The sequence below is a fragment of the Euprymna scolopes genome, chromosome 3 (genome assembly GCF_053919585.1).
Source record: "Euprymna scolopes isolate OS-2025 chromosome 3, ASM5391958v1, whole genome shotgun sequence".
NCBI classification, from domain to species: domain Eukaryota; kingdom Metazoa; phylum Mollusca; class Cephalopoda; order Sepiida; family Sepiolidae; genus Euprymna; species Euprymna scolopes.
The window spans coordinates 127430504-127451029 of NC_136484.1; the positions used below are offsets into that span (position 1 = coordinate 127430504).

General features: G+C 34.1%; 1 protein-coding gene across 4 annotated transcripts in view; it reads right to left on the minus strand.

Annotated features, from left to right (window-relative positions):
* LOC145258892 (uncharacterized) overlaps positions 1 to 1078 on the minus strand; it is a 381700-nt gene extending 380622 nt beyond the window's left edge. For all 4 annotated transcript variants that reach the window (XR_013864110.1, XR_013864111.1, XM_080116649.1 and 1 more), the window contains exon 1: positions 573 to 1078. Coding sequence is in view for 2 of the 4 variants with exons in the window: in XM_080116649.1 (XP_079972775.1) it covers positions 573 to 651 (79 nt within the window). In the remaining 2 variants the exon portion in view is untranslated. The remainder of the gene's footprint in view (positions 1 to 572) is intronic.
* Positions 1079 to 20526: the final 19448 nt, after the last annotated feature.

Sequence of the window (20526 nt, forward strand, 5' to 3'; positions counted from 1 at the left end):
AATAAAAAACAAAACAAAAAACAAAACATACGATGAAAGAAGTTTTCTTTTTTTCATTCAAAGAAATGAATGAATGAAAATGAATCCAAGAATAAAAAAAGAAGAAATTGAAACTGATATGTATAAGTTATTGAAGTATAAACATAGCAACAACGCGATAAAACGGTTTAATTGCTTAAGGTATCCTTTCTTCATATGTTAAGAATAATTAAGTCTGGACAGTAAAGAAAAAAAAGTGCTTGTTAAAACTGTAGCACATCCCGACAGAGTAGCAGCATATACCTACATACACACACACACACACACATACATACATACATACATACATACATACATACATACTCATGATATATATATATATATATATATATATATATATATATATATATATATATATATATATATATATATTCATTGATTTGTGCCCACATCGATATGATTATGTGCGTATACATGTGTGGGTGGAAGGGGGGCAAACGGATTTTGGAAACAGCGCAAACAGTAAAAGAAAGAAAGAAAACATTCAAAAGGTATAAAAAAAGACAAAAACATAAATAAAGAACTGGACTTACCTGATAGCGCAACTGCTGCTAATGCCATAATTAATGCAATAACCAAATGGTTTTTTGCGGCATATCGCATCGCTGCCATGGTTTTATAAAACGAATTGAGCGTTGCTTTTTTTAAGAAGCGAAGTCCGTGTAATTCTTCACTTTTTCTTTCTTTTTTTTCTTCTCCGTATTTTTTTTTTTTTTTTTTTTTACTTTTTACTTAGACGAACCCGTAAACGCCCGTCCTCCTCACCCACTCGCCCGTCTGAAAAATACAGAGAGTGGTGGAGAAAAATGTAAGATTTTTTTTTTAGGATATCCAAAATTTAAAAGATCAGTGCATCCAACCTGGAAATTAAAAATGATATTAATATTTCTCTCTCTATATATGTTTCGTTTTTCTCTGAGTAGAGACAAAAGGTAGTCCCCAAGAGCGGCTGTTCTCTAGCGCGCCATATTATTAAAGTAGGTCGCTCCAGACCTGATGCTGCTGCCGCTGCTGCTACATTTCAGACGCTCCAAGCTTCTCCTTCTCCAAGAAGGACAGTAGTCTGTGCGCGCTCATTATTACAAAATATTATTTGCTCATTGAAACAGAAATTATTTTATTATTAGGTAAGAAAAGGAAATGAATAATAATAATAATAAAAAAAAACGAGTTGCTTCTCATAAATTATGCAAAGCATAAAGAAAAAAAAAAAAGAAGAAAAATCAACCACAAAATCAATAATAAAAAAAATTCTATAATTTTTTCTCCACAATTGTCAACTTGATGTGCATTTTTTTCAATATTCAGCTTTACAACAGAAAAATTAAATAAAAAATTTTGAAAAAAAAAAGAAGAAAGAAAATACGTTTTTAATATTTTCTTTAATAAACATTTTATTCTTAAGAAAATGTAATTCAAAATAATAACCATATTTCGAATGAATTAAACATGTAAAAAAAAAAATCAAGTAACAAAAATAAATAAATAAATAAATAAATAAATAAAACAACAAAAAAAAAACGAAAGTTGTTCAATTGGTTTTATTCAATGTGGCAAATTATTTTCGGAAATAAAATAAATGAATAATTAATCAATCACGTAAAAAAACACGAAATAAAAAAGAAAGAAAGAAAAAGAAAGCAAAAAGAAAGAAAAGAAAAAGGCAAATACATAAAATCCAGAATAGATTTTTTAAATATAAAAACATTAAATACACACACACACACACACACACACACACACACACACACACACACACACACACACACACACACACACACACACACACACAAATAAAAACTACTTAAAATTTCCCATTCATTAATTCATTATTCAAATTGAAACTTGTGCAGTACGTCAGAAAATGACGACCGCCGCTTATTTCATTTCTATTCTGTTTTAAATCTTTCCTTCCAAAGAAAATTTTTTTTTATATATTTAACCAATTTTAAGACATTAAAAAAAATTCCTTTTAATTCCTTATAAATCGGGCAGAATTTTTTTAAAGAAAGAAATATCAAAGATACCATATTTCATTTATTTTCGCAAAGGTTTGTACCCAATAGGAAAAAAAGAACATAAAATATCAGAACTATCGGGATGTCACAAGTTTCTTGAAGTGTGGATAATGTTATGTCATCGATGACGTAATCGCAGATAAGTGCACACACCCAAAGCGCGGAATATGGAATTGGCAGCAACGATCGTCGCGTTGGCGATTCTTCCTGACCAAGTTGCTTTCCTTTTTTCATTGTTTGCGACAAACAGAATACCTCTTTTCAAAACACCACATTTTTGCGTTTCTTTCTTTCTTCAAACACAATTCTATTTGTTCTTTTTTTTTTTTTTGCTTGTACGCCAATCTTAATAACTTGCCCGACAATTAAAATTTCCGCGGTTAATCAAAGATTTTTTTTACTTATTATAACACGCTATACCAGTAGGATTACGCACTAATATCACTAATAACACCGCGAAAGGTATAGATCCATATGCCCTCTCTATGGATGTCTATTATCTTTGGATTAAATAGTAGGGTAGACTAGACTCTCAAGCCTTGATTGTGCAACTATTTCGAAAGAGCATCAATCAAATTAGTGTACTTGGAAAAATCAACAGTAAAAGTGATATTCTCATGAATGTTGAAAGTTCAATTCTTAGTGTGGGCGACCGAAAAATACAATTGAGAATTACTTAGGACCTCTATCCAGTTATGGCTGACGGAACAAGAACATGTTAGCTTGTGAAGTAAATAAAGAGTCCTGTTCGAAATTCCATCCAAATTCCCGATTTTGACAGAAACATTCCCGAGTTGGACAAGATACACCTGAAGAAAGTCGGTTACATCGTCCGAAACGTTTTGAAAATCACACTCAAGATGAGAACAGTAGTCCGAAGAATCCAAATAATAGGAATAACGAATCATCATCTCAAAAATTCAGAAACGTAGCATGAATCTCTTTTGAATTATCCCGTATGGAGTATTGTTGTCATATTTGGGCCGGTGCATCTGCTACTAGTCTCTCACTCCTAGACAAGGTTCAAAAGAGAGTCGCCAACCTAATAGGTCCTAAACCATCATCCAAGCTTCAGCCTCTGTCCCATCAACGCAATGTAGCATCCTTCTGCCTGTTCTACAAGGACTTTAACGGCGAATATTCCGACGAGCTGCAAGCACTTGTACCCCCTCGACGTAAATACCCTGACAAACCTGACAAGCAGTACAATCCCACCCCTTCATAGTAGAGATCCCTAGATGTAAGAGAGCCTTCTACTCCAGTAGTTTCTTCCCCAGAACCGCTAGACTTTGGAACTCCCTGCCAGGTTCCTGCTTCCCCAACTGTACTGACATGCAGAAGTTCAAGTGTAACGTGAACCGATATCTTGCTGCCCAAATCCCCACCTAGTACCCCTGTAGCCTGTGTCCCTAATAGTAGCCCCCTACATCAAAGTGGCAATGTGCCTTGTTTGGGGGTGAAAATGTAATACCCCCCCCCAAAAAAAAACAAGGTTAAAACATCCGCAGGTTCCCGCTGGTTCAATAAGATTATGGCTTTATTTTAATTCAGCGTGCGTGTCTTCCACTGATGTCTGGCGATTCACCTAACACAGATATCTCGTTGTAGCAAGTACATGCACTTATTATTTACAAATAAGTATTTCGGTGCCATATAGGCTCTTATAACAAAATGACAGTTTACTCTTAAATTATAATGATAAAAAGGATACGTTTAATTATTCGAAATATAGCTAAAACATCTACAGAAATTTACTGATTCCAAAAATGGTATTGGTTTTGCTGCTCGAAGATCAACCATTGACAAGTGATGCCAGAACAGGCACCCATACATTTTAATATATATCAATATATCTATAAAAGTGAACGTGTCTGTGTGTGTATCTGTGTGTCTGTGTGTGTGTGTGTTTCTGTGTACATTTCCCTTCGCAATAACTCTGTCAATTTTCAGTCTACAGACTCGAAATTTGATATACAGGGTACTGTAATTTGGGAAAAACGATGTGATCGGTTTTTGTCCAGAAATTTGGCGATTAACGGGTCAAAGTTCAACGATTTGACCTTTGAGAACTCTACCAAAATCCTTCGACAATGTTGGGTCTGCACACTTGAAATTTTATATATAGGTTTCTTGGACATGGATCTAACTTAATAACTTGATTTGAGCCCAAAACAATAAATTTTAATTTTAAGGGGTCATAATTAAACAAAATTACCGTTTTTTTTGTTTATTTATTTATTTTTTTTGTTCAGCATACACCTCCAAACACCCGTGGCAACGACGGGCACACATGCTAGTATATATATATATATATATATATATATATATATATATATATATATATATATATATATATATATATATGCACACATATATAAGAACGAATGAGCTTTATATATATATATATATATATATATATATATATATATATATATATAAAGTTCATTCGTTCTTTGAATGTCATCTTTCTAGTCTACTAACAATCGTTTTATCTTCGTATTCTTCACATCCTGTATTTGGTATAGGAGTATGTTAACGCCAGTGCATAACAAGCCTCCAAGCAGATAATTTCTTACAGACCTTAAATGGAAAATCAAATAGATCACTATCCACAACGCTTATGCTTATTTTTTTTACTAAAGAATAGAAAAACAAAAACTACAGAAACTTACATAAAGGTATGTCACGTGCACGAAGAAAATGCTGTTTCAGAACGAGTGTGTCAGAAATTGTTTTCTTTCCGAAAGGGGAGAATTTTCAGTGAGACATTCTGCTTGCTTTGGCTGGCCAAAAATGATCGACAGTGACCAAGAGAAAGTTGTAGTTAAACAAGATTGCTGTTTCACACTCAGACAAATCGTAGACACTTTCAAGATTTCCAAATTAAGGGTAGAAAACGAATTGCATGAACTCGGTTATGTTTCTAAACTTGATGTTGCGATTTTTTTCTTCCTTGAAAATAAAAACAAACAAACAAACAAACAAACAAACAAAAAAACAACAAACAAAAAACTAAAAAACTGAACACTTTGGACAACTCAATATTCAAATCTCTGAAACAGTTTTTCATAGAAAACTAATGATGATACATACAAAAATATTATGACTAGCATGAATTCTTAAAAGAAAACTAATGCAATGATTACAAGAGACCAACGAGTCAAACGAGCTGGAACAAAGGAAGCAGAAAATAGATCAGACATTTCAAAAGAACACATGTCATTATAATATTTATATTAAAAGACCGAGACTAGCAACATCAAAAAAAAAAAAAAAAAAATTGAATCCAATATCCGGAACATTTTTTCTTTTTTAATTAGTGGAGGTGATGTTTGATCAACACTGCTGGGGAGCCATAATTTAATATTCTGTTCTGTTTTTAAATCCCCGAAAAATAGTTTCATGGTAAATAACTAATGATCCATGAAAACTTATGACTATTGTTAGTTTGAGAAAGCAGGATGGTTCAGCGATTGCAGAAGTTAAACGACTTACTGACAATTAAGATTGCAGAAGATTAAATGACTTACATAGACATTCGTGAAATATTTGTCAGGGAATCCAACTAAAAAAAAAGCCCTATGTCAAGATTGAACACAGCTTTTCTAGAGCAAAATTCTACGAGGATTCCCATGATGGATTAAGCCTTTTAAAAATATATGGGGGGTCTGCAATCACGCCGGACATCTATAAACAAGAAAGAGAACGTTTTACTATTAACTTTATTTACAAATAAAATCTGAAAATAATAAACATTTGAAAAATACAAATGAGAATAAAAATGTTAATATAATGTTCAGGGCTTGGGGCAATGGAATATATAGTTTAAAAAGAGATTTTTATATTAATGAATTACCACTTACCAAGTCCAAAAGCCGCTCGAGTAGAAGGATTAATGAGATTGTCAGTTGGATGATAAACAAATCTATGAGAGGATTAAAATGATGGATGCAAAGAACAAACTTTTATTATTTAAGGGGACTGTCCTACAAGTATTTGTTCATATTGAAAACTACTATTTTGTAGTCAGCAAGGAAGTAGTCTCATAATATCGTGTGCTCGTTTATTTCCAAGCAATGTCAATGTGTGTTTATTTATTTTCATTTAAATGCAAGTATCAATAATTAATACACAATAAGCACTGAGAATTAGGTTAGTTTACAAACCTTGCTATTTTTTTATAGATAATATTTTAAAACTAAATTCATTTTGTTCTTTTATTTATTAAATTGTTCGGTAAAAGTACAAAATAATTAAAAAAAAAAAAAAAAGGCCCCTCTCCCAATGTTAAGAATGTCTTCCTAAATAATAATGGTATTATTTCAGTACGGTTCGTAAGCTGCTTAAATATGGAGGAAGCGAATTAGTATACTTCAATAATAATTCAAGTAAGAAAAATGAACTGGAAATTATCGATTAACGTGTGAAAGGACGAAATGAATTTAGCTTGAAAATCTTACCCATAAAAAATAACAAAGTTGGTAAACTAACCAAATTCTCAGTAGTTTGTCTTTTATGCTATTAGACTGACAATTTCAAATTTCGTACGAATAATATCCGATATGTGCACATTATCATAAGTGAGTTGTATTTATTTTACTTTAATGGAGTTCTTGATGGAACATGAAGGTCAACTCCCTTGAATTTATCCTTTGCATTTTTATAAAATTGAGACCATAGTTATAACTAGGGCTGTGATAACAGAATTTTTTTTTTTAATTGGTTTGACACTCGAGTGTGTATCCGTTGATATCTTATATGCGTTTATATAGAGTAATGTGGTTCTCGGTTGATTAACTGTGTCTAAAACAGCTGAAATATTAAGAAAAACTCTTGCATGTGGAGATTAACACACACGAACCATAAGCGCAGACTAGACAAACTGCTACAGAGACAAAACATGAAGCACTACACGGAACCAAGAACATTGAAGCTGGCTACCTATTAGTTCTCTTACCCAACCCCATTACTACATCACTGCCCCCTCCCCCCAAAAAGAGTGAGAACAAATAGCCAAGTAGTCAAGGAGGAAGGAAAGATCGAGGAGTGAGCACTGACAAGACCTCCACTGTATCAGCGCGAAGAGAACTGGAACCGTGGGGAGGCTTATTATCACTCAAATTCCAGTAAAGACCAATGGCCACTACCAACGAGAAATTAATGGCAAGCAGCTGTTGCGATAATGCGAATTTATTTGAAAATGGTATCGAAAGAGGTGGAGAGTACTGAAAAATCTGGGGAGACTTGTTGCCACTCAGCTTCCAGGGAACACCACAGGCTGTATTCAGTTGCACACGACTGTTGCAAACAAATTAATTTGAAATGTTTGTCGAAAGAGGTGGGGAGTACTGAAAATCTGGGGAGATTCTTGTCAAAAGAATTCCAAAGAAATAATGGCCTGTGTGAAAGCTCCTAGTGAGTAATAATAATTATTGTTGAAGAATTTATTTATTTCAGAGAAATTATCTTCGTTTCTGTCAGAAATCGTAGAAAGTGAATTTATTGATTGCAAACTGGAGTTCATAAAATTTACTGCCCATAGAAATTGGTTAGTTTCCAGAAGATGTCAGCGGTAATTTGCCTGCCAGAGTCTATTGGGTGGAAAGTTTTTCTATAGAACAATGAACTGTTGAAAACTACGATATATAATCGAAAGCAGACAGATGACTTGTCAGCCAGTAATTGATCGTTATTTTTTCATCTTTTGCAAATCGTTGTAATTATATTACAACAAATATCCCACGAAAAATAAAAATCCCTAAAATCAGACTTTTATTATGGCTTCGAATGGAACAGATAACTTTCTTTTTTTTTCTTCTTAATCATTCCCGAATTGTAGTTCATTTTAATAATCGCCACATAGATATATTAATGTTTGTTTAAAGGGCTAAATGTATGAGAGTATATGTATGTTTATAGATTCGGTTAAGGTAATAAGCAAAAAACAAACTAAATAGAATTCGAAACCATCAACACAAACTCATGTTTTTTATTTGTTCAATATTTCAGTTCATTTATGAAACTTGTCAATAAAGCATTTATTGAACAGAATCAGATTAAATACTCCATCTGGCATCAATTGAAATGAATGGCTCTCGTCTTGGGGAGGCGTCATGTTTTGACAAGCTTCTGGGCTTGACCTTTACTCCTGATCTGAAATGGAACATATACATCAAATACGTTGCCAAGACCGCTGGAAAAATGGTGGGGTCCTTCTATCGACCCAGTAGATATCTCACTCCTGATGCAATTCTCTATCTATATAAGAGCCAGGTACGTCCAAGGATGGAGTACTGTTGCCACATCTGGGCAGGAGCTGTTTTGATAGAGTTCAAAATAGACTTCGTAGCCTCGTAGGAAATGTTCTTTTCTCTTCCATGCAACCTCTTTCTCACAGAAGAGATGTAGCGAGGTTGTCTTTCATTTATTGTTATTTTCATGGCAAGTGCTCGATTGAGCTTCAATCTATGCCCTTCTCGCCAAACTTTTACGAGAAACACTCATCTAGCTGTAAACACTATCAATAATTCCCCCACTCTTTATCTGTGCCTAAACCTAAACGTAGATTCCATGAACAAAGCTTCTGTGGAACTGTGTTCCGTTTTCCTGCTTTCCAGCTGACTACAATATAGTTGTCTTCAAGTCCAACGTAAAAAAGTTCTTGATGAGCCGTTCCACTTCAGTTAACAAATTTACCGAATTTCCATGACTAATAATTACTATATTGTACAATTGACTACTGTCCACTCTTTAACCCTTATCCTCGAGTGGCCTCTGGGCCTTGATAAGTGGTGATGCCTATGTAAAATAAAAAATACATCAAAAGTTGCAAATGATAATGGGAGCAAGGTAACTTGATGAGCTGGGTGGGTAAGTTGCCATTATTTCTTATGATTTATTTTTCACTTGCGTTTTAACATTTTAGTACGAACGGCGTTCCAAAAGTAATGCCTCCTATTTTTCATTCCGCCCGAATTGATCAGAGAGGATTGCGAATTGTACTGTAATGATGACTGGACTTTTGCATTTATGGGTGGAAAATTTTACATCTCTGTTACAGATATTGACGGTGTGAGACTCTAAGAAAGCAACCCTTGTCATGGGCGTGCGTTAGAAGTAGATATTGCTCGATTTGATAGTACCATTTCCATCTTTGTAGCTCTTTAACTTCTTGAGTTAAAAAATAGGAGGATTTATTTTTGGAACGTCCTTCGCATCTAACGTTTATTAGTGGAATAATCTATATAAATAAAACAGCAGATGTATGTATGTATGTGTGTGTGAAAATGTTTAACCGATAAACTCTGACACTACTGGTCACATAACACCGAAATGAACAGAAAATAGTTATAATACAATAAGTTTGAATGAATGAATAAAGCGTATGTTCATTTCAACTTGCCCCCATATTTCTGTTACTTCTGCGCATACGCAAATTCATTCAGAACTTAAAATGGTTTAATTTTAAATCTTTCTAATCTATCCGTCGATCGCTCAAACGGTAGGCAACGTGGTTTAAGCGCTAAATGTTTTGGTTTCGATTCTAGATGATGGCGCCCATTTTTCAAAAATATTTTGAAATCAGTACTATATATTAGATACAACATAATATTTTATAGAGACTTGGCTCTGTCATAATAAATACGAAAGCTGCATGAATTAAAATATATTTAAGCGTATTTTACGACCGGATAAGGGTTGGCGCCCCTCCCCCTCGCTAGTCAAAAATAAAGAAAGAAAGCATAGGTATAAATATCAATAAGTATTATAGTTATTTAAGGGTCCGGAAGAAAGGCACAACTGGGTAATTAGTAGAAATAAACATATTTAACAGAAAAAAAAACCCAACAAAAAACAAATATAAAAATATGAAGAGCGTTGGGATACATCAGTCCCAACGCCACGAATGCAAGACTCGAACGTAACCACCAAGAGACATTTTCTCCAGGTTCTTATAATGAGTGGACGATTTCATGATTATCTGTAAGGTTGGACTCTATTAAAAATAAGATAACAAGCAAAATAACTAATCAGAATGGGGAAATAAACGCATGACATGCTTCGTTTAATTCGATATTTCGTTTCGGTCATGAAACTTTGTCTAGTTTGAAACATTCCATTTTATGTTTGGTCATTCTTATAATTTTAATGTTGCGATTTGCAGAGCTAAATGCGTTATTTCTAGATATTTTGTTTATTATTTGGATGATGGTATTTTTTTGGCGGGCATCTTCTATAAAAACTCCAAAAATTCTATTTTAAAGTCAATGCGTGTCTAGGCGACGTTGAAATTGATGAAAACAAAACAAAACAAAACAAAAAACAAAACAAATGACGTTAAAAACTGTCACCTGTAATTTTCATCGGTAACCTATCAGCATTGCTGATGGTAATATCAATGTGTAGAACCTGTTTTGCCCCAAGTATTACCTACTCCCAGGTGTTACCTCCTTTCAACGCCAGTGAAACATCTTTATTCGGTCGTTTCGTCTTTTTCGGAAGGAGATTTATGGCTTGCCGCTCAAGACTTTCCCATCTGAAGATAATGTCGGCAGAACCAATCAGGATATTTTTGCAGTCACACTATTCCAATATTTATTCGTTTATTTCTTTATTTTTCACTGTTAACAAAATGTATACGGCAATGATCACGTTGACATACCGGTTCTCGATGGAAGTTAAGCAACGTTGAACCTGGCCAGTACAAGATGGATAATCATTTGGGAATGCCAGTCACTGTATGCATGAGGACGTCAACACCTGCCTGCAAGAGCGGCAAAATTCCGTCATTTCCCCTAGCAGGAATACGTATGCAATTGGGACCGCTTATGAATTTCATACCCCCATGAAACTTTCTCCTTTGGAGGAAGCCGGTTCAACTCACCTAAGGTAAGTACCGTTTCAGCACAGTACTGTTAATAAACACACACAAAGAGAGAGAGAGAGAGAGAGAGAGAGAGAGGGAGGGGGAGGGGGAAGGATATCATAATAAGAGTACGAGGAGGGGGGTTAAACAGCATACAATGGGAGAGAAATACATTGATTCATAGAAACTTAGTCAGAGATGGGTCAGTTTATGAGTTAATTGCAAATTACGACCATGTAGAAGCATTAAAATGAACGCTTTTGGTTTGCAAACATAACTCAAACCCAGAACTAATGAAATATTTTGTGATTACAAGGAACAAAGCCTTACGGAAACAAATGTTGTTAACTCAGCTTTCGTATGATAATATATAGACAAATATCTCATAAAATATGCACATTTAGAAATATGGAAATATTTATCATTTATAATGCTCACAATGTCCGATATTCTCATCTTATGTTGAAACGTATATGTTAATAAACTGACCAATATCAGCAAACTTGCATTAAATCATACAAAGCTCTTATTTGTGTGTTATCTTCAAAACAGCACTTGCTTTAACAAATTAACTTTAAAAAAATCGATAGTTGTTGCATTGATCTGGAAGGATTCTTTCTTTTGGTCGTGATAGTATTGTCTATTTTTATATTTAAAAAAAAAATGAATATCAAATAGCGAAAAATATCTCTTAAGTTCAATGCCGCCACAAAACCATGGAATCCTCCAGAGCGCTACTAAAAGATTTTCCTTCGGTGACATTGAGCTGGTTTTGAAACTTCTTGAATTGTAAAAATGGACGTCTTTATTTTATGTTCAAAATTAAATTGAGCTCATCTGGCGAGCCAGAATCAACAACAGAGCGCGTGGATATATATATATATATATATATATATATATATATATATATATATATATATATATATATATATATATATATACACTTGTGCCCGATATTATTCATACCCCTCGGATCTTTGAGATTTCTATAAGAATATTGCTAAAACCAGAAGGTAGACAATATTAAAGGGATTTCAACAATAAATCAAGCATAAGCATTTAATTTAAACTCAACAAATAAATAAATTATGCAAGTTTGAAACATTATACAAAGAAAAACAATAATGGCACTGGTTCAAAATTATTCATACCTCTCTTACTAATAGTCAATAGCATGCCCTTTATTCTTAATAACTGCCTGTAACCGTTTTGGATATTTATCAACAAGGTTTTTACAAGCATCAACACTGATTTTTGACCATTCTTCAATGCAGTAGTTCTCCAAATCCCTCAAATTTCTAGGTTTCCGCTTTTTAACCTCAGTTTTCAATATGCGCCAGAGGTTTTCGATAGGGTTCAGGTCGGCACTCTGGCTAGGCCATTCCAAAACATTAATTTGATTATCCTCAAACCATACCATTTCTTGACTATTTTGGCAGTATGTTTTGGATCATTATCCGGTTGAAGGACCCAGTTTGGTCCTAAATGGAGCTTCTCCGCATCCTGTCTAATGTTTTTCTGGAGTATCTCCAAATATTGCTCCTTCTTCATGGTTCCATCTATCTTGACCAAACTACCTGGACCACTAGCCGAAAAGGAGCCCCAAAACATTAGGCTACCACTACCATGTGTCACCGTGGGTATGGTGTTCTTTCGGTTGTAAGCTTCTCCTTTCTTCCTCCAAACGTAAGAAGCATCGATATCGCCAAACAATTCAATTTTTGTTTCGTCATTCCACAAAATACTTGAAAAAACGGACTCTGGAGAATTCACATGGGCCCTAGCAAACTTTAGACGTGCTGCAAGGTGTTTTCCGGTGTGCAATGGAGTCCTTCTTGGTCTTCTTCCTTTCAGACCATTTTCATGCAGAGTCCTTTGCAATGTTTGCCTTGATATTTTTATGCCAGAAGACTCCAGATTTTCTAAAATGTCCTTAGTAGTGGTGGTTGGATTTGCATTAACACTTCTTACAATATTCCTGGTGGCTCTAGCAGACAGTTTCCTTTTCCTTCCTCTACCAATCAAGTTGTTTGTTGTGTGGTGGCTCTGGAATTTTTTGATGATGCTCTGTACTGTTGCTGTAGGGACCTCAAATTTCTTGGAAATTGACTTGTAACCTAAACCATCCTTATGTGAATTCACAATTTTAGTCCTAAGATCATTACTAAGCTCTTTTTCTTCCCCATTCTAATAATTTTTATTCTTTCATTGGTTTTCGGTTGATATCATTTTAATTTCTGAAAAATGCAAAAAAACGAAATGAAATTAATCAAAGGTTGTATAAAAGCATTCAAAATAAGAATCAAACAGGACACAAACAGTCAGAAACTCGATAAATACTGAACAAATAAGGGGGTATGATTATTTTTGAACATTGCAGATTTTATAAATAGATGTATATTTCTTTTATTACAAGTATCCCGAGATTTTAAAATTACGAAAATGATCAGAAGAGGTTTATTAAGAATATGTATCAATATGGCCGTAAACAATAAACTCTTACAAAGTTACACCTAATAAACTCAATTTTCAAGAGGGGGTATGAATAATATCGGGCACAAGTGTATATATATATATATATGCTAAGTTTATATATTTTCACGTTTGGATAAAAAAAAAAAAAGAAATAAAAAGGTATATGTTCATTTACCTCCTTTGCGAGTGAGTAAACAGAAGATCAGTTTGGGTTTAGAATAGCCAGCACATACATACAATTAATCATTATACACGTATATCAGTTACTATATTTATAGAAAAGAGTGCTAAATATTGGTGATAGAGCTTAGGTAGGTTTGTATCGCATTGTTCATTTATCTCTTTAAGAAGGTTAGACACAAGCTTGGGTGTTGAAAAGGCAGCACACTAGGTAAAGTGTATTCTTGTCTAAAGAATGCCTGAGCAGTCCCGTTGGAATGTATTAGTAGATGTACCCCAGACACTTAGCAACAAATTAACCCCTTCTCAGAAAGGTAAAGCAAGGAGGGTGAACACCATAGGGCAGAAAAGAATCATATCTCAATCCGACAACATTAAAGCCACTTTTGAACAGATTGTCGAAGACGTACCCTCGTATGGTGCAAAAAAAAACACCTACTCATAAAGTGTATGTAAAGCGGTTGCCCCAGCTGTCTGGAGGAAAACAACTTACTGTCTGGTGAATACCGTTTTATAAAATGATGACATTGTGGTCGAAACTTTGGAACATGCGATTGACTAAAAAGTATGCCATATCTAGAATTTATATTCTTTTAGACCTTCGATGTGTTGAATTAATGCGCACACATATTTATTTATTTTTTTTTTTGGCGAGGGAAATTAATATTATTATTATTTTTTTGATGACATAGTATTAACTTCTAGTTATAAAAACAGAAAATTCTTAGTAAACTAAAAGGTTATCCATGGTTCCAGCAGAGTGAAACTGTTTAAGAAGTATGGGAAATATCTTCTTTCTTTTTCTCACAAATTAATGGCTGACAGTAAACAAACAAAATAAAACTCGAGGCAAAAAATCCAAACAAATAATAATAATAATGATGATCATGATGATGATGATGATGAAGAAGAAGAAAAAAAACTTAAAAAAGAATTTTAAAAATCGGAGTCAACGGGAAGACTGAGACTATGCAACACATGTTAATGCTAAAAACGGCTTAAATCTTAAGGAAAACCCGCGAATGCTGAAACTAATCCACATGAGCGACAAACGCTAACCGGACAAATGGAAACTGCAACAGAAGTGAAAACAAAAAGATGCAACCAAGAGAACTGGAACCAGAAAATAGTAAATTGAGCATCCTTCCATCTCAAAATACTCTGTAGAGTAAGTACGACTGCCACCACACCAAATAGTTGAAGGGTCAAGGAGGATGGAAAGACCAACGAGAGAAAGTACTAACCAGACCCCCCCCCTGTATGAGTACGAAGGACTGGGATCTTGGAGAGGCTTATTCCCACCCAGAATCCATTGAAAACTAACGGTCCCTGTCGACGAGAAATCAATGGTAAACGACTGTTACGATAACGCAAATTCATTTGCAAAGGTTATCGAAAGAGTTGGATAGTACTAAAAATATGGGGAGATTTGTTGTCACTTAGATTCAAAGGAACACAATAGGTTTATCTCAAAGAGAAATCTTTGATGATGGCCTGTGTGAAAATCCTCAATAATAATTATTATTACTATAACTACGAATAATAATTTTAATAAAGATTAGGAGAAATTAGAATGAAAAGAAGTATTGGCACCATACAAACCAACAATCCGATGAAATCAGCCGTTGAGAAAGTATAGAATGTGAAAACCAATCTGAACAACTGCAGGTAAGTTGAAATAAAAAGCATTCCGTATGTACATCTAGAAAAATATATGGGACATAGTAAGATAATCCCAATGGAATTGAGTAAACGGCATAATCACGTTGACACACCGGTTCTCGCCAGATCATCGAAGTTAAGCAACGTTGAGCTTGGTTATTACTAAAATGGATGACTAATTTGGGAATTCCAGGCGCTGTATGTAGGAGGACGTAAACACCTTCCTGCAAGAGTTGTAAAAATCTAACGTGTGTATTTATATTTTTGAAAAGAAAATTAAATTAAATTAAATTTAATTTAATTTAATTTCATGATCAGATGTTTTTCTTTCTTTTCTTGTAATTTTTGCTTTCTATACCAATTTATACATTTTTTTCTTTCCTTTTTTCTATCTTAAACTTGTCTGTTTAGGAGGATTTTTTTCTTTTTTTCCTCCTTTTTCTTATTTAAGGAGTACAGCCATCGCTCACTTTAAGTGAGCGATTACTGTACTCCTTAAAGTTAATTTTTAAACTTTCGCTAACGTTTTAACATAATCTGACCTCCAAAGCTTTTGGTGGTACCAGCGTCGGTTTGTATAGTTGTAGAAGTCCATAAGGAGCATGGAAGAACAACGAAGAAAAAGCACCATCCAGACCTCCACTGTAACGACGCAGAGAGTGCTAGAATCTTGAGGAAGTTTCCATGCTTCCGTTCAGTTTTGAAAGACAAACGATACCCCTTAGGGGCAGTAGCATGTGTAATTGTGAGGCAAGGGTAGCGCAATCAACAACTACACCTCCCCTGAATCGGCACTGTTTGAGTCCAGTGGTAAGGAAAAGACCAGGACCATTGAAAACAATGCCAAATAAGCAGAGAGCACTTACAGCACCTGGAAGTCCCAAGTGGTCACCCATTTAGTACTGACCAGGTTCAACGTTGCTTAACTTCGGTGATCTAGCGGGAACCGGTGTGTTAAAGTGATTATGCCGTATGAGGAGGTTTAGTGCCATTCCAACACACACACACACACACACACACACACACACACACACACACACACACACACACACACACACACACAATGTTGTTATCAGCGAGAAATCTATAATAAACCGTTGTTGCGATAATGCAAATTGATTTGTGACGCGTTATAGAGAGCAGTAAAGAGTTCTGGAAATTTGGAGAGACTTGTTTTCACTCAGACTCCAGGGAACACTAATTTTTATTACCAATGAGTAGTCAGTACTAATGACTCATGTTAAAGCTACTAGTGCGCAAATAATAACATGTAGCTTAAACTGACATTATCCAGGTTTTGATCTAATCGACTCCCACTAACACCGCTGATTTCTAAAGAGACGAAACCTTTCTGAATGCACTCTATATACAATTGATCAATATAGTTATATCAGTTGCTATATTTATATGAAAGAATGCTCAGTGTTAGTGATAGAGCTTATTTAAGCTGATAGCATCAATAGTACATTGTTTAATTAGTTCTTCTACACAAAGTTAAACACAAGCTGAAATGGTGTTTTGAATAAACAGCGCACTAGTGGACGTGAAAATTGACCCAGAAAAATACTTGAACAGCATTGCCGGTATTCTCGGCAGGGGCGCCTCAAGCGGTTAGCAATAAACTAACCACTTCTTAGAGAATAGGTAAAACTTGGGGGAATGGACCTCCCACGACTTAACAGAACGATACTTCAACCCGGCAGTAACAAAGTCACCGTCGGACTGATAATCAGAAAACCAATAGTGGCTTGTGACTAGCAATTTCTTGTCTTGCGTTTTTCGGGCTATGTAATTTCCTCCACTTGCTCTTCATTTGCTTGCTCTTCGCTTATATACTTTATGATGTGTCATTATAATAAAATGATAGACAGAGAAAGAAAGAGAGAAAGAGATAGAGAAAAGAGAGAGACGTAATTAGGTATGTAAGAGTAACGAGAAAAAGGAAAGAGGCTTCGAACATGAAAGATTTAGAGTCGTTTTCATCATTCTGAAGCCAAACATTCGCCGTAGTGTCCAGATCTGAGAAGCCATTGTGTGTTGAGAACGCAGGAATGACTTTGTTCGTAAATAAATAGCATCCACGCGTGTGATTCTCATCGTGTGTGATTTTATCAGACGCCAACTGTGCGGAAAGTAAAATGAATTCGAATTGGAGTGCGGAGTTGAACGAGAACGATACTGACCAACTACAGAACTGTGCACCACAATCTACAAGTTTGGTTTGAAACACACACACACACACACACACACACACACACACATATATATATATATATGAGAATAAATGAAATAATATTTCCATGAGATTTAATGTGTTTCTTTTTTGTCTCTCCATATTAAAAGTGGTCAATTTAGCTCATACGGGCAGATCGTCATATAATGACTAGATCACTCTGATAGCCGTTAAAAAACATTTAATGAAATAAATGTTTAAAATTCAACAACTTCTCTCGCGGTTAATGGTAGCCTAATGGATATGGTCCTTGCTAATGGAGCCAGAGTTCAAATCTATCGACTGTTGATAATCGTGATACCGTGCACTGAAGATTCCACAAAGGATTAAACACTAGTATCTGTAGGTATTTAATTATTATTATAATATATATATATATATATATATATATATATATATATATATATATATATATATATATATATATATATATCATAATAATTATTTTTTAAATACCTACATAATATATAATAACTTCATCCTTTCGGAAATCATCAGTGCAAGGTGACACGATTACTGCCGGTCGGGAGATTCGAACCCAGCAACGAAGTCATCTCTGATTCCATAAGCCAAGAACAAACCGTCTCGGCTAACCTTAACCACGAGAAATATCGTTGAAATTTAAACATTTATTTTTAAATGTCTTAACGTCTGTCAGAGTGATCTAATGATTATAACGTCATGATCTGTGCATGCGAGCTAAAGTTTCCTGTAAAGTGCTCAACGATAAGAAACGAGTTTTTAAAGGGGCTAACATAATTATTTACTATAATAATTTAAAATAAAAATTAATTTTTTTAAATTAAAAATAATGTTAATTAATTTCTTTATTATTTAAACTTATTTTTGTAATCACACATATATATATATACTTTTTATTTGTTTTACATAAGCATTAATATGTCGCTACACATTCATGAGCATATTTCGGTCAGCCAGTTACAAGTCACTAGAAACCCTTCAGACGATATTGCTTATACAAAAGTTTAGTCCGTAAGGGAAATTATTCAGGAATTTAACAGTATTGAATAAGATAAACTTTTTATTGATGTTTACATAAAGAATTGGGTATCACTACACATTCATGATTACGTTTCGGTCAATTATTTTTAACCAACTAAGCAAAGCACCTCATCAGACGATGTTGTTTTACAAAACTACAATCCTTAATTAATTAAATGACTAAACTTTGTAAAAGCAAATCCTCTAGTTGGTCACAACTAGTAGACTGAAATATCTTTCAATAAATGTTTCGAAATGTGGGCAAAAAAATTGCTTACGCTAATTTTTCCATTTTCGAAACTTTATATAAATGCATTTTTATCCATAAACACAGACACGTTTTCAATCTTTCATTGACTTTAGCGAAAGCTGCTGATGAGACAATTTATAACATGCGTATACAATAAATAAATAAAATAAGAGCATAATGATAATTTCAATTAGTTCCTGAAACAATCGTATTTCGTCTCATTGTTGACAGAATTCTCAAAACACTGGCAATAAATAATGTTGTAAAAACAATTTATTTGTGTACTTATATATAAGTTTTTATTATTATTCGCTTCGCCATTTATCGCAGCCAATCGTCATGCGTTTATCACTTGACCTCTAATTCATTCTTTTTTTTGTTCATTTTCGGAGGGGGATAAGTCTATATTTCGTTGTGTTAAAAATGACCTAGTCTTAATCCAGATGTGTTTAGATATGTCCTGACAAATGTCACGACGATGAAAAGTTGAAATTCTGTGTAGCTTTATTGGCATATCTATATATCTATAAAAGTGAACGTGTCTGTCTGTCTGTCTGTGTGTCTGTGTGTCTGTCTGTCTGTGTACATTTCCCTACGCAATAACTCTGTCAATTTTTAGTCTATAGACTCGAAATTTGAAATACCGGGTACTGAGATTTGGGAAAACCGATGTGACGGGTGTCAGCCAGAAATTTGGCTGTTAAGGGGTCAAATTTCAACGATTTGACCTTTAAGAACTCTACCAAACTCCTCCGACAATTTTGGGTCTAGACACTTGAAATTTTAGATATAGGTTCCTTGAACATGGATCTAACTTAATAAAGTGATTTGAGCCCGAAACAATAAATTTTAATGGGTCATAATAGGGGTCAAAGTTTTAAAAAATTAACCATTTTTTTTTGTTTTTTTGCTTTTTTTTGCACAGCATACACCTCCAAACACCCGAGCAACGCCGGGCACCCCTGCTAGTATTTTATAAAACTATATATATATATATATATATATATATATATATATATATATATATATATATATATATATATATATATCAAATGGGTCTAAATAATATGGATAGATTCTTTATATAGAGATTCATCAGGATAAATGAAGCTGAACATTTCAGAGTAGAACAACACAACATTTAAGACAAAATAAATATAGGTACATATAAATTTAGTTGTCAGTTCAATAAAGAAAAACATCAAATAGAAATAGGAATTATAAACGCTCTTCATATCTAGGCATTTCGAAGCTTAATGCTTCTTGTCAGAAGAGGAGACGGGAAGTAGGTTACAGATATAATCTGTAACCTGCATCCTGTCTCCTTTTGTTTGAAGTTTAAATGCGACATTTAGCTAAAGATAAAAGGAATATAAATGAAATTTAAAACATAAAGGATGAAGGAAAAACAAAAACAAAACAAGTCATGAATGCATCATAGCAATGCAATTTGCAATCTTCTCTGAGCCATTCGGATGAAATAAAAAATAGGAGTCATTACTTTTGGAATGACCTTCGTGCATAATTCCTCTTCAACTTAAAAAAAAAAATTAGCTTAAAAAGAACGTTACAATAAGCTGTTTACTTAAGCGTAACGCAATGTTCCGACCACCGCTGCGTTGAACACTACCGAACTAGCTTTCTGTATTTGTCTTCTTGCTTTGATATTATATAGAACTTAATTCTACTTCGTTTCCCGTGATAATACTTGGTGGCCTATGGGTTGAATACCATACTTGCAGAGTCAAATATGACTTTGTGATTGTATTTGAATCTTTCGCTCAGCATTAATTATCACTTT